At 45.9% G+C, this 12,847-nt stretch overlaps 1 protein-coding gene across 1 annotated transcript; it reads left to right on the top strand.

Moving 5' to 3' along the window:
- Positions 1–688: 688 nt before the first annotated feature.
- LOC133380854 (zinc finger protein 345-like) lies at positions 689–11,102 on the top strand. The gene is made up of 5 exons (XM_061618987.1): positions 689–717; positions 1,098–1,223; positions 3,770–3,865; positions 6,033–6,098; positions 7,710–11,102. The coding sequence occupies exons 2-5, from the start codon at positions 1,136–1,138 to the stop codon at positions 9,494–9,496; spliced, it is 2,037 nt and encodes a 678-aa protein (XP_061474971.1). The 5' UTR covers positions 689–717; positions 1,098–1,135; the 3' UTR covers positions 9,497–11,102.
- Positions 11,103–12,847: the final 1,745 nt, after the last annotated feature.

The following is a 12,847-nucleotide window of genomic DNA, read 5'->3' as shown; positions in this document are numbered from 1 at the left end:
GAAGTGAGAACTGTTTCTGGCCGCTATCAGTCTCCTCGGGTACCCACGGGCACTGCAGCCATTAACCCTTCAGCAGCCAGCGACTCCAGGTAATTGAGAAAAGACCAGCGCCTGAGAAATGTTCAGAAGAGTCTTTTTGAAAGACTCCATTTTAGCCTTCCTTTCAAATTTAAATGCCTGAGGCTCCGAGGTGATGGTTTTTACACAACACGGAGCGGCTTTCGCTCCCTACTGACGACGGATTACTCCGATAAATATGAGAGGAGTGAAGAGGGGACTTAAAAGAAATCAGGCGTGTCTACATCTAAAAAAACCTCCCCCGATGTATTTGTAATTACTTCGTGACGAGAGAAACCCGTTTACAAGCACTAATTTATTTTACTGATAAAATAAAATAAAATGTTTTATTATGGTTTTTAGTTCAGAAACCAAATCCAACACTACCAGAAAAAAACCCTGCTGTTAAATGTTTCAGTGTTTAAAAAAAACCTCAAAACTCAACAAACAATCCAAAGTACATCCGGATTTAATAATAGAATATCTGATAAGAATTACACCTTTTTCGTACAGGGGCTTTTTTTTTTTACAGCAACGTGATAAATTTGCGACTTCCCCCTCTTCCCCCTTGCAGTGCTCCTGTGTCGTTACCTTCACAGCTGACAGAAACCCCACAGGTGTTAGGGAAGAAAGACCTTTTTATATCCGTCCCAAAGACGGGTGTGTGTGAGAAGGAGTCTTTATACTGAATTTTTGACTGCTGTCCATTTGTTAATAAATCACAGGGAAAGGAAAGCTGACAATCTTAAGGACTGTGAGATAGGGTAGTTTTGTCTGTGTGTGTGATGGAGCTGTGGTGAAGGGGAAGTTGTTTTTTTTACTGTGAGGAAGGATCTGAGGATGTTAGCACATATTGTTGTTTATAAATCCACTTATTCAAAGGTATAGCGTCTTCTTTAGTCAAAGCTTTGGAGATAGTTAACAATAAAATCCAATATGAAATACATCTCATAAAAGAAACGTTTGTTTACCGTTGGACACAACATCGGGTTTTTCTTTACCCGGAATTTTGCTAATGGGGTTACTGTTTGTTGTTCCAGAGGTTGTGACCTACATAGGGCACTGGCTGCTGGTTTCGATGGAGCAATATGTGCTGCTGGACCCCCGGCAGAGGGCCTTATACCGGGACGTCATGCAGGAGAGCTATGAGACGTTGATGGCACTTGGTAGGGATCCATTTTCTTTCTGCGAAGTTGGGTACATCTCTGCTATTTCTCTCCTTCAGCCTTAAACGTCTGCTGGATGTAGTGATGTGGAGCAGAACATTTTCCAGAAATTTGCTTTTCCACAGAATTTTTGCTGTTTAAGAACTTCAGTGGATGTCAGTTATAAATACAATATTAGGCAAACTTCAAAGGTTTTGTCTTTGCTTACTAAATACAAGTAAAATAAACATGCTAAGTTAGATCACTCTCTAGGGCATCAGAAAATTTTCCGATGTAAACTGAAAATTTTCTGATGCAGATTACTGTATGCAAATGTTATTTATTTATTTATTATTTGATTTCTATCCCGCCCTTCCTCCCAGCAGGAGCCCTGGGCGGCAAACAAAAGCACTAAAAACACTTTAAAACATCATAAAAACAGACTTTAAAATACATTAAAACAAAATAACTTTAAAAACATTTTTTTAAAAGCTTTGAAGACATCTTAAAAAAAAGATTTAAAAACATATTGTTTAAAAACTTATTGAAAAGCAATTCTAACACAGAAGCAGATATGGTCACTACTTAAAAGGCATGTTGAAAGAGGAAGGTCTTCAGTAGGTGCCAAAAAAATAACATGGATGGCGCCTGTCTAATCCTGAAGGGTAGGAAATTCCACAGGGTAGGTGCCACCACACTAAAGGTCCATTTCCTATGTTGTGCAGCATGGACTCCTGATAAGATGGTATCTGCAGGAGGCCCTCACTTGCAGAGCGCAGTGATCGACTGGGTATATAAGGGATAAGATGGTCTTTCAGGTATCCTGGTCCCAAGCTGTATAGGGCTTTGTACACCAAACCTAAAACCTTGAACTTGGCTTGGTAGCAAATGGGCAGCCAGTGCAATTCTTTCAGCAGTGGGGTGACATGTTGGTGATATCCTCCCCCAGTGAGCAGTCTCATCACAGCATTTTGCACCAGCTGCAGCTTCCAGACCAAACTTAAGGGCAGCCCCACATAGAGCGCATTACAGTAATCCAGCCTGGAGGTTACCAGTGCATGGACAACAGTGGTCAGGCTATCCCGGTCCAGAAACGGCCGCAGCTGTCTTACCAGCTGGTAAAAGGCACTCCTAGCCATGGAGGTCACCTGGCCCTCTAGAGACAAAGATGGATCCAGGAGCGCCCCAGACTACAGACCTGCTCTTTCAGAGGGACTACACCCCATCCAAAGCAGGCAACTGACCAATTATCCAAACTTGGGAACCACCAACCCACAGTACCTCCGTCTTGCTAGGATTCAGGCTCAGTTTATTGGCCCTCATCCAGCCCCACCGAGTCCAGGCAGCAGTCCACATTAAATTAACCTAAGGTGCACAGGAAAATTTCCTGGATTTTTTTTCAATGCAACATTTTCTGGAAAACCCTATCTCTGGTAGAGGGTGGGGGTTACATGTAGCTTCACAGTGTCCATTCCCAAGTGAACTGTGTCCTCACTACATGCAATCTGAGGAATGAACTCCATGTTGTGTACTATATATATATATTGGGGGGGGGAATTGTGTCAAAATATCTAGTAGTTTGTCTCTTGGTGTAATCGCTGCAGTCAGCCTAGAAAATAAGAAATGCTAAAGTGATCCAGCAACATTTTGCATTACATAGATTTCTGTTTGTTTGCAAGCTTTCAGGTTGCACAGACACCTTCACTGGGGTATTTCCCAGCTGTTCTTTGCAACCATGAGAGCTAGAAACTTGATTTAAAAAAACCAAAAAGAGCAGAGATTTTTAGAATGTCAAACTCTATTCCACGTATCAAATTCTGAGCTTACATAGGGGACACACAAATGTGCATGCTGAGTGTGCATAGCCCCTCCTTATGTAAATAGCACGGCTCTGTATCCAAACTTCCAGGGTCATTTGAATAAGTGTGTAAACACTGAAGCAAGTGAGCAGGATTGAGGAGCTGAGAATGATGGGCTCCGGTTGTGCCATGACTGAAGAGGGCTCATTTGGTTTCAGTGCCAAGAAGCCAGTGGTGGCTGGTGCCCATTGGGACTGGTGGGGCAGAAAGGAAGGCAGACAGGTGGGTGCTGGCTGAGGGCAGGCTGAGGTTGGTGAGGCAGCGCCCCATTCCCCTGATGGGCCAACCTCCACTGCCAGAAGCAGTTTAGGGATTCATATATGAGTCCCTAAAGAGCTTCCAAGTGCAGTTCCCTGACCACATGGAGTAACTGGAGTCTCCCAAGACTGAGCTCACCAACGCTTGACATAAAAATAAATTCCTGGTCTTCTCCCCAAACATCCTTTGTTTCAGCTGCCTAATTTGATGGAGGTGCTTTTTGTTGCTATTGGTTTTTTTTTTTTTTAAGAGTCAGCAACACTAACTAGATCTGTTGCAAATCACCCAGAGACCTGCTTGGAGATCCAGATCTAACTTCTGCCCACACTGGGCCTATTGCAACTTAAATATGGGGTGGTGTTTTGTTCTGTTTTCAGCTTAGGCATATGAACTAAGCAGTTCTTGCATTCCTTCCCCTTCCTTCCCCCCCTCCATCTTTTTACTGAGAAGAATTTCCGCTGGCCAAGCCAGACTTATTCTCCCGATTGGAAGGAGGAGATGAGGCAGCAACCTTTGACCTGCAGGAGCAAGGAGTCATGCCCCCAGGTGAGTCATGGGCTTTACCAAGAGGTCTAAAATTATTTGCTAAAGATACCCAAAATATCCTTATCTTGGAAGACAATCTTCTTTTCCATGTGTTGGGGCTGAAAGCCTGGAGTGAGATTCTGAATCCTGCAGGGAGCCTAAGGGCATAGAGCTAGACTCCAGATCTTCAGCTCCAGAACATGGACAGCAAGTGGCTAGCAGGCAAGGGAAATAAGAGTGGGGGTACAGCCGGCTGGCCGGGGGGGGGGGGAGGGAAGTGAATCACTCTCCCTCTCTCACACAATTTTTATTGCATGGAGAGAAGCAAGTGAAGATTCTTCTCTGCCACCAGGAGGCCTAAGTTTGGTGGACAGCAAAAGAGGTTTAAATATGTTCTCAAAGCTAATCTAAAAAAAATGTAACATAAGCATCGAGAACTTGGAAGCCTTGGCCCATGAGCGTCCCAATTGGAGGCCGGCCATTATCAAAGGTGCTATGGACTTTGAAGAAGCATGAGTACAGGGCGAAAGGGACAAACAAGCTAAGCGGAAAGCACGTCAAGCAAATCCTCATCGTGACCATCTTCCATCTGGAAACCTATGTCCTCACTGTGGGAGACTCGTGTGGATCCAGATTCCAGAATCGGCCTCCACAGTCACTTACGGACCCACTTAAAGACCTTACCCTGGAAGACAATCTTACTTTTTATAAGATCTGTTTTAAATTGTATTTGTTTTAATGTTTTTAGTTACTGTAAACCGCCCAGAGAGCTTCGGCTATGGGGCGGTATACAAGTATAATAAAATAAATAAATACTCGGCCACAAGTGATCACCAATGAATGATGATGAGTGGCCTATACTTCACCAGTATGCACTTGGGTCCTGCTTGTGCGCAGCCCATAGGTATCTGGTTGACTACAGCAAGAACAGGATGCTGGACTAGAATCAGGCAGTGTTCTTATTCTGCTTGCACAGAAGTGAGGAAGTGTTATTGAGTGTTATTTAAATAAGAATAAAACATCCCTAGAATGTAGGATGGATGACCCAGTACTTTGTAGACTAATATTCAGAGGATCTGGGTTTCTGCACTTAAAAACCTAAATTCTACAACCTTAATATACTTTCACTTGCTGTGAAATTTGTGAACCTTGGGCATGTTTACTCAAACCCAATCTCTATTATTTATTGGGCACTTCCAGACAACCTATTCATTAAGCATTCATCTTGATTTGTTTTCAGGGAGTTTGGACAACGTTAGCTATTTAATGAGCATTCATTTGGATATGGATGATGTTACTTCAAAGCAACTGTTATCCCACACTTTCCAGTACATTTTCCAGTTACCTTCCTTATTGCAAAAAGTCCAGTTTTATTGTGGAATCAATATTGTGGAATATTTGTTGTACAAGACCTCCCTATCACCTTTAGTTGTACAACCTGAATTTGCTAGCATGTGACAGAATCCCATCGAAAAGGAGCGACAGCCATGAAGCACCCCTTGCTTACTTTGAAATTTTATATCCTTCCTTCATTCAAATGATTCTCAAGCTGGCTTACAAGAAACAGGTAATAATGCACTCACACACTTCGATACAGTACTCATTCATGCACACACATACAACCCAGCAGCCCTTAGTTCTTCCCATTAGTTCAGCAGTCCTGTGGTCCTAGGACAACATTCATATACATTTAGGCCCAGTTTTCACAACAGATGAGCTGGTAAGCCTGTGTCTCTGGACTATGTCACTTCATGGTGGGGGCTTGCTGTACAAAAATATTCCTCACCTTGCACAGAGAAAACTAGATGTCAGGAAAAGACTAGACTAAAACCCTTCTCTCTGGCATCTAGTCTTCTAGTGTCAAGGAGTATGGAATAGCATTCAGGCATGTGATCTCTCATGCGCAATCTAGAGTGGCAAGTGTTTACTACCTAATCTTCTGATTGTGAGAACTTGGCCTTACAAAACAATCCTCTGAATTTCTCCCAAGGAGTAATTGCCACTTAGTTCAATGGGATTATTTATTTAAGGCATTGATATACTGCTTTTCAGGCAGACCTCACAAAGTGGTCTTCATAAGATTATAACAACAATAAATACTGATTTTTTAAAAGTTACAATAAAATGTAAAAGACACCTTGTTTGTTTAAGAAAAAGCTATTGCTTCTTTCTTCTTCTTGCTCCTCAGGGCAAGATGGTTCTCCTGCAGATGCCGCTGTGGTGACAGCTGGGGGAAAGAGGGATTTACTCCCATGTAAGTGTGCATAGGGGTGCAACCTTAATTACTGAATTAGTTTGGGTGGTGTTTTGGGTGGGATAGGGCTTAGAGTTGTTATAGAGAATTTGAAAGTTTTTTTGGGGGGGGAGGTGACTCCATAAGCTGAAAGATTAATTGACAAAGAAAGAAAACTAATGTTGGAATCATAAAATTATGCAGAGTTCTGGAGCCCCAAACATCCAACAGGATCGGCAAAGCACATCTCCTGCACAATCCTCATTGGAATGAATGGGAAGTTCACTGTGACAGCACAGATAGGCCGTTCTGCAGTTCCCATTAATTTCAGCTGGGTTTGTGCAGATGTGTTGAGCTTTGTTTTTAAAATGTTTTGACACTTAATTAATTAATTAATTAATTAATTACATTCACATACTGTCCCATAGCCGAAGCTCTCTGGGCAGTTTAAGAATAATTTAAAGCAGGGCCAGGCAGAAAGTAGATTGAGGTCTACTGGTAGATCTTTGGGTGATTTGGAAGTAGCTCAACTAAGGTTTTTTACTCCCAACAGTTTAACAGCAGCAAATTGCATGGCAGGCAATCACTTAGCCTCAGTGTTCTTCACCTGTAAACTATTGGTATTTATTGGATGCCTTTGAGCAGGTCTGCTCCACTGTTTTAGAGCTTTGTGTTGGAATCCCCAATCTGCAGTTAACCTAGATGTAGGTCTGTACTTGCATAAGCAGGTCATCCCAATTTATGATTCATGGGAAGTAGTAGGTAGTAGGCTCACCCCTCCAGCTCCCCTTTGCACCTGGCTCCATCCTGCACCTATCCACAATTAATCTGCCCCGGCTGCAGTTGGTGGACCAGTTGCAGCTGGAGTGAAACAACAAAGTAGATCTTGCAATCCTGAAGTCTGCCCATTCCTGACTTAAAGCATTCCTTTCTGTTTTTTTTGGGATTTGGGACTTAGCTACAGTGTAGAAAGTCATTTGCTGCAACAGAGCAAGAGAAAATGAACTATACGAAAGCAAGTTTATTGAAAAATGGCTGATTTTTATCCTATTTTAGAATGAGAAAGTAGGGGTGATATGTAAGGCCATATTCACAATTTGCTTTCAAGAAAAAAATAATATATAATGTTTCGTGTGTATGTATGTGTGTATCTATCTATCTCTCTCATCTTTTGTAATAAGTGTTTGCAATAAAAACAGTTCTATGGAATGCTCTGTGCAGTGAAATGCACCTAGTGCCATCCTTGGCAATCCTTAGGTGCCTGGCAAAGACTTTTCTATTCACCAGGCCTTCAGTTAATGTTGCCTCCTAAACTGGTGCTCATCTTTTAATGAGGTGGATCAGACCTGGTCCTTATTAGCGTATCGCTGGATGAGCATTTTTATGGATTTTTTCTTGTCATTGTTTTTAATGTTTTGTGGTTGTATTGTTTTTATGTACTGTATTTTGTTTTGTCAAGTCACTTTTAGACTTTTAAAATTGTATAAAGTGACTGATAAATGAAACTAATAACTTAGTAGTAGTAGTAGTAGCATTTTTAAATTAAGGATAGAGTGTTGCAAACCTGCTGCACATGCTCTGTTTGAGTAACTCCGGCTTTGTTCTTTTTCTTCTTCTTGTCTCTTATCCCAGCAATCAGTGGCAATATGGAGGAAGAGAATCTTCCTACACAGAAAGATTCCAGAGAGGCAGAGCCTGCAGCTGAGAGTCCCGGGGATGTTGATCCAAGCAGCGTGGTCCAGGCTGAGAGCCCCCTGCTCCCCCCTCCTCCTTCCTTGCCCCCTCCTCCGCCACCTCCCAACCCCAACATCTGCCAGGAATGTGGCAAAACCTTCAGCCACAAGTCCGCTTTGGTGAAACACCAGAAGATCCACACAGGAGAGAAACCCTATGAGTGTGATGAATGTGGGAAGAGTTTCATCCAACGGTCAGACCTGACCATCCACCAGAGAACCCACACAGGGGAGCGGCCGTATCAGTGCCCTGACTGCGGGAAGAGTTTCAGCGTCAGCTCCACCCTGCTGACTCACAAGCGAATCCATGCGCCAAGTGGCGAAAAGCCCAACCGCTGCCCCGAGTGTGGGAAGTGCTTCAGCGACCCAGCAGTTCTGGAGCGGCACCGCAAGAGCCACGCTGGAGAGAAACCCCATGAGTGTGTGGACTGCGGGAAAAGTTTCGCCTGGAGCTCCCACCTGGAGAGGCACCGCCGAATCCACACAGGGGAGAAGCCATACAAGTGCCATGAATGTGGGCGGGCATTTGCATGGAGCTCACACCTGGACCGTCACATGCGAATCCATGCCATCTCGGCTCTGCCTGAGGAGGCACCGCCCTCTAAATGCGCGGATTGTGGCAAGCGGGTCAGCCACATCACTCACCCTCATCGCTTCAAGCACAAGGGCACCCAGACCCCTCTGGAGTACCAGGAGGCGGAGGTGACAGAAGGGGAAAAGGAGTGGCCCTATCAGTGCGCACTGTGTGGGAAGGGCTTCAGCCAGAGTTCCAAGTTGCTCAGGCACCAGTGCGTCCACACAGGGGAGAAGCCGTACCAGTGCTTAGAATGTGGGCGGCGGTTTAGCTGGTGCTCTGCCCTCCTCAAGCACCAGCATGTCCACAGCAAAGACAGGCCTTACTCCTGTCCAGAATGCGCCCGGGGCTTCAGGGACTCTGCCTCTCTGGCCAAGCACCAGCTCAGTCACACTTGTGGGAACTCTCACCAGTGTCCTGACTGTGACAAAAGCTTTGGGTGGAGGTCTCATTTGGAGAGGCATCGGCGGATCCACACTGGGGCCCATCCCCATGGCTGTGGGGAGTGTGGCAAGACCTTGGCTTTGGGTGCTACACTGGCCACCCACCGGCACCTCCGCAATGCTGAGGCCAAGCTTCATCAGTGCCCCGAATGCGGGAAAGGGTTTAGCACCGCAACTGTGTTGGAACGTCACCGCCGGCTGCATCGTGGCGAGAAGCCCTACCAGTGTGAGGTCTGTGGCAAAGGATTTCCTTGGAGCTCACACTTTGATCGCCACCAGCTCTCGCACACTGGAGAGAAGCCGTTTCCTTGTGCCTACTGTGGGAAGTGTTTTGGCCGCAGCTCCCATCGCAACCGGCACCAACGTGTGCACACCATCACTGAGGGCCAAGACCAGCCACAGAGCAACCAAGATGAGGCTTTGCTGGCAACAGCTGCCCCCAACTGGTGGGAGGGGGAAGGAGAAAGGAGGGCTCCGCTGAGGCAGCAGGAAGTCTGGCCATCTGCCCTAGATTCAGCCGGCCCTTTCCAGTGGACAGCCAAATCTCCTGATGATGCATGGAGGACCATAGGGGGAAAGGGCCTGGGGCAAGGGGCTGAGAGTCTGACAGACTCTGCCGAAAGCTGGACCCAGCCCCCTCCGCGAGTTGCCACTACTAACCTCCCTTGATTTATACTTGTATAAATCTCATTTCCATTTTGCCACCCCATTCACTGTTTGCAAATGCCTGACATACATACACACCCTTTCCCTTACCCAGTAAACCTGTCCTAAGGCAGGAATGAAGGGCAAGTTTTTTCTTCCTTCTACCAGCAGCCCCCTGATGCTTATCTGGATATTGCTGCTGCTAAAACAATGGAGATATTCCCATAATGTCCTAGAGGCAAAGCGCAAGGGAGTTGGGGACTGTAACTGGCTAGCAAGCCAGATCCTCTACCTTTCTCCACAGGCCAAATTTGACAGGTGGGTAGGGCTGCCCACCTGTCAATCACATGGCCTCATAGCAACATCAGGTGATGCCGCACTTTGAAATCCTGATCATCAGCTACAATAGTGCTGCACTGTGCTTTGAAGTCCCGATGATCAGCTGATTTATGGTGCTTCAGAGGCCCGTTTTGGCCCAGACCAGCTGTCTTTTTATCTGCCCACACCTGATCTCATATATGACACTGGTGATTGGCCATTGGGCATAGCTTGGCCAAAACCAGTAGATTGGAGATTCCTTACCCCTGAATAGAGTTGAGGTTGGGGACAGTTGAGCAGCAGAAGTTGTATGGAATGAGGAAGAAAGTTGATTGCCAGTGGGCCTGGGGTGATTGTGGAGTAAGAACTAGCATAAGGAAAGGTGGGAGCCTTAGGATTATTCATATGGAGGGTGTTGCAAGTTTAGGATCCGAATGCGAGGGGAGGGGTGTTTCATTTGACTCAGCTGCATCGCTGAATCTGGAAGAGGCTGGAAACTTGTCAAGTCCAACTTCAAGAACAGCAACCTCCCTCCAGAGATGAAACCACTAGCATCCTAGAACAAAACACTCTAGCTTGAGAGCCAAGGGGACACATTTGCAGGAGAAAGCCAAGAGGAGAAAAAATTAGTCTTATGAAGCATCATTCTCTTGAGTGCTCTTCCACAGCCCCATCCCTTCTAGCTCACCCTGAGGACAGGGGCGGGGAGGATGGCTTTGTCACTGGGTGATTTGGGTTGCCTGGGAGGAGTCGGCATCCCATGCTGGGAGGGGGAGATGGAAGGGACCAAATGAATGGCAGGATCGTTGCAAAGCAGAACACTGTGAAGTATTTTCCCTCTTTCCCCCACCCCACTCCCACCACCCATTTGAATACCTTCCATCATCTACTACAACAATGAAGTTGGTTGATATTATATCTGCAATAAGAAATGAGGCCAAGACAGAGCTGACTTTGCATGTTACAGGCTATGGAGCTCAAGTCCTGCATCCAGTTGCTTGGACTACACAGACAGTGCACATGAAGGAGAAGAGCATAGCTGGAGTGTGAAACCTCTGGCAGATGCTCAGCTTCATAAGCCACGACTTGTCCAGGCAGCTTGCAGTTCCATTCAACACCACCAAAAGAAGCCACCTTGGAATATACTCTTTGAACCAACAGACCCCAGGAACAGGAATGGGTGTAGGGTGTGTTTTGGTTTTGAAATGTTCCATACATGGATTGACGCCTGCAACTGGATATATACATAAAGTTTTTGTGTGAGTGGGTGAAAAAATAAACCCTGAGCAGAGAGAGTGTGTGTGCACGCTGCATGCTGAGAAGCACTGCTTTTAGTTTTTTTTAAAGCAATTGTTTAGCCATCTTGGTGGCAGAGAAATATTGGAAATGTGTGAACAGGGAGTAGGCTCAGCTGGGATGAAGTCTGGGTATTCCAGTGATGACTGGCCGGAGGGGGAGAGGGAAGGTGAACGACATGATTAAGTGGTCCACCAAGACTCTTGGCAATTTTCAAATGGCCTGGGGAGGAAAACGTTTGGGAACCTCTGTCCTACGAGGAAGGGCCATGACGCAGTAGTAGAGTATCTGCTTTGCATGCAGAAGGTCCCAGCTTCAATCCGTAGCATCGCTGGGTAGGGCTGGGAGAGAACACTAGGCTGAAACCCTGGAGAGCTGCTGTCTGTCAGCGCACACAATGCTGAACTAGATGGACCAAATGATCTGATTAAGTATAAGGCAGCTTCCTACGTTCCTGTGTAGCATGTACACAAAGCTGTCCAACAGAGGGGAATGGTTAGTGGTGGGGAGTGTCTCAGGAGTAAGGGGCTGCTGCTGCTGCTGCTGCCCCCTCTCAGCATCTGAGTCACCTCACTTTGTCTAATGGTAGGGCCGGCTCTGGCCTCTATAGTCCATTTAATCAGAAATGGGCAATTTTTTATTGAGGGCCACGTTCCCTGGAGGAGGTACTAGACATGGGCTACATATAGCAGTAGTGGATGGAGTTGAAAGGGAACAGGGACAACTGCTTTCCCCTCTCTGCTACCCCCTTTATCTTTCCTTGCTGCCCACATGAAATGGAGCCCAAGGGATGCCTGTGACTTTAGACTTCTGTTTTAGATACTACACAAAATGCTAGCAAAGAAAAGCTAGGCCACAGCCGGTGGGGGGGGGGAGGAATCTTGCTCTTTTGAAATATTAGGACACTGAGCCTAAGAGACAAAGCACACAGTACTGCCCTTGCATATTTCCCTTTCTGCTAGTTCTTGTAACGTGCACAATGACCCCTGCAAACTAGAGAGGGAACAACCAGAGTTGGGTGAAGACCTCCAGACACCTAAGCCTTTCTGCCTAAGCCTGTCAAACCTCTGGGCCCAGTTTTGTTGAATTCTGCAGATCCTTCATTCATGTAGCCCCACTCTAAGTCAAACAGCCCAGTTCATTTCCAACTCCCAGCTTCCAACAGGGTGGAGGGAGCCACCTCTTTCGCAGTCAGAACCTGGCTGATCAATACGACTAGTGCTTTTCCTCAGATGGGAAGGGAGCTGGACTTTCTCCCAGGGTCTAGAGTCTGAAGGTTGGAAATACTTTTCAAAAGGTGAAGCAGGATGCAGGTTGCTCATCTCAAAACACCTATCATGCAGCAGGACTCTTGCATCATGTACTCAGGCCACAAGTACTCAGACTACACGTGAGAAGGATCTTGGAGGAGTTGTTGATCCTGAATATGAACCTGAAAATGTGGCTGCAAAAAAGGCAAAAGCTATTTTAGGCTGCATTGACAGAGGTGTAGTTTCCAAATCGCATAAAGTAGTAGTTCCCCTCTATTTGGCACTGGTTAGGCCTCATCTTGAGTACTGCATCCAGTTCTGGACACCGCCCTTTAAGAAGGATGCCGACAAACTGGAACAGATTCAGAAGAGGGCAACAAGGATTATCATTCTGGGGACTGGAAACAAAACCCTATGAGGAGAGACAGAAAGAACTGGGCACATTTAACCTTGTCAAGAGATTACTGAGGGGAGATATGATAGTACTCTTCAAATATTTGAAAGGTTGCCA

Source organism: Rhineura floridana, chromosome 3 (assembly GCF_030035675.1).
Source record: "Rhineura floridana isolate rRhiFlo1 chromosome 3, rRhiFlo1.hap2, whole genome shotgun sequence".
NCBI lineage: Eukaryota > Metazoa > Chordata > Lepidosauria > Squamata > Rhineuridae > Rhineura > Rhineura floridana.
The sequence above is the reverse complement of the archived record's forward strand: the minus strand, read 5'-3'. Positions and strand labels throughout refer to the sequence as shown.

Excerpts from the sequence above, each read along its gene's own strand:
- LOC133380854 (XM_061618987.1), top strand. The coding sequence starts at position 1,136 with ATGGAGCAATATGTGCTGCTGGACCCCCGGCAGAGGGCCTTATACCGG. Across the intron at positions 1,224-3,769 it reads TGAGACGTTGATGGCACTTG|AATTTCCGCTGGCCAAGCCA; the intron begins GTAGGGATCCAT and ends TTTACTGAGAAG. Across the intron at positions 3,866-6,032 it reads GCAAGGAGTCATGCCCCCAG|GGCAAGATGGTTCTCCTGCA; the intron begins GTGAGTCATGGG and ends CTTGCTCCTCAG.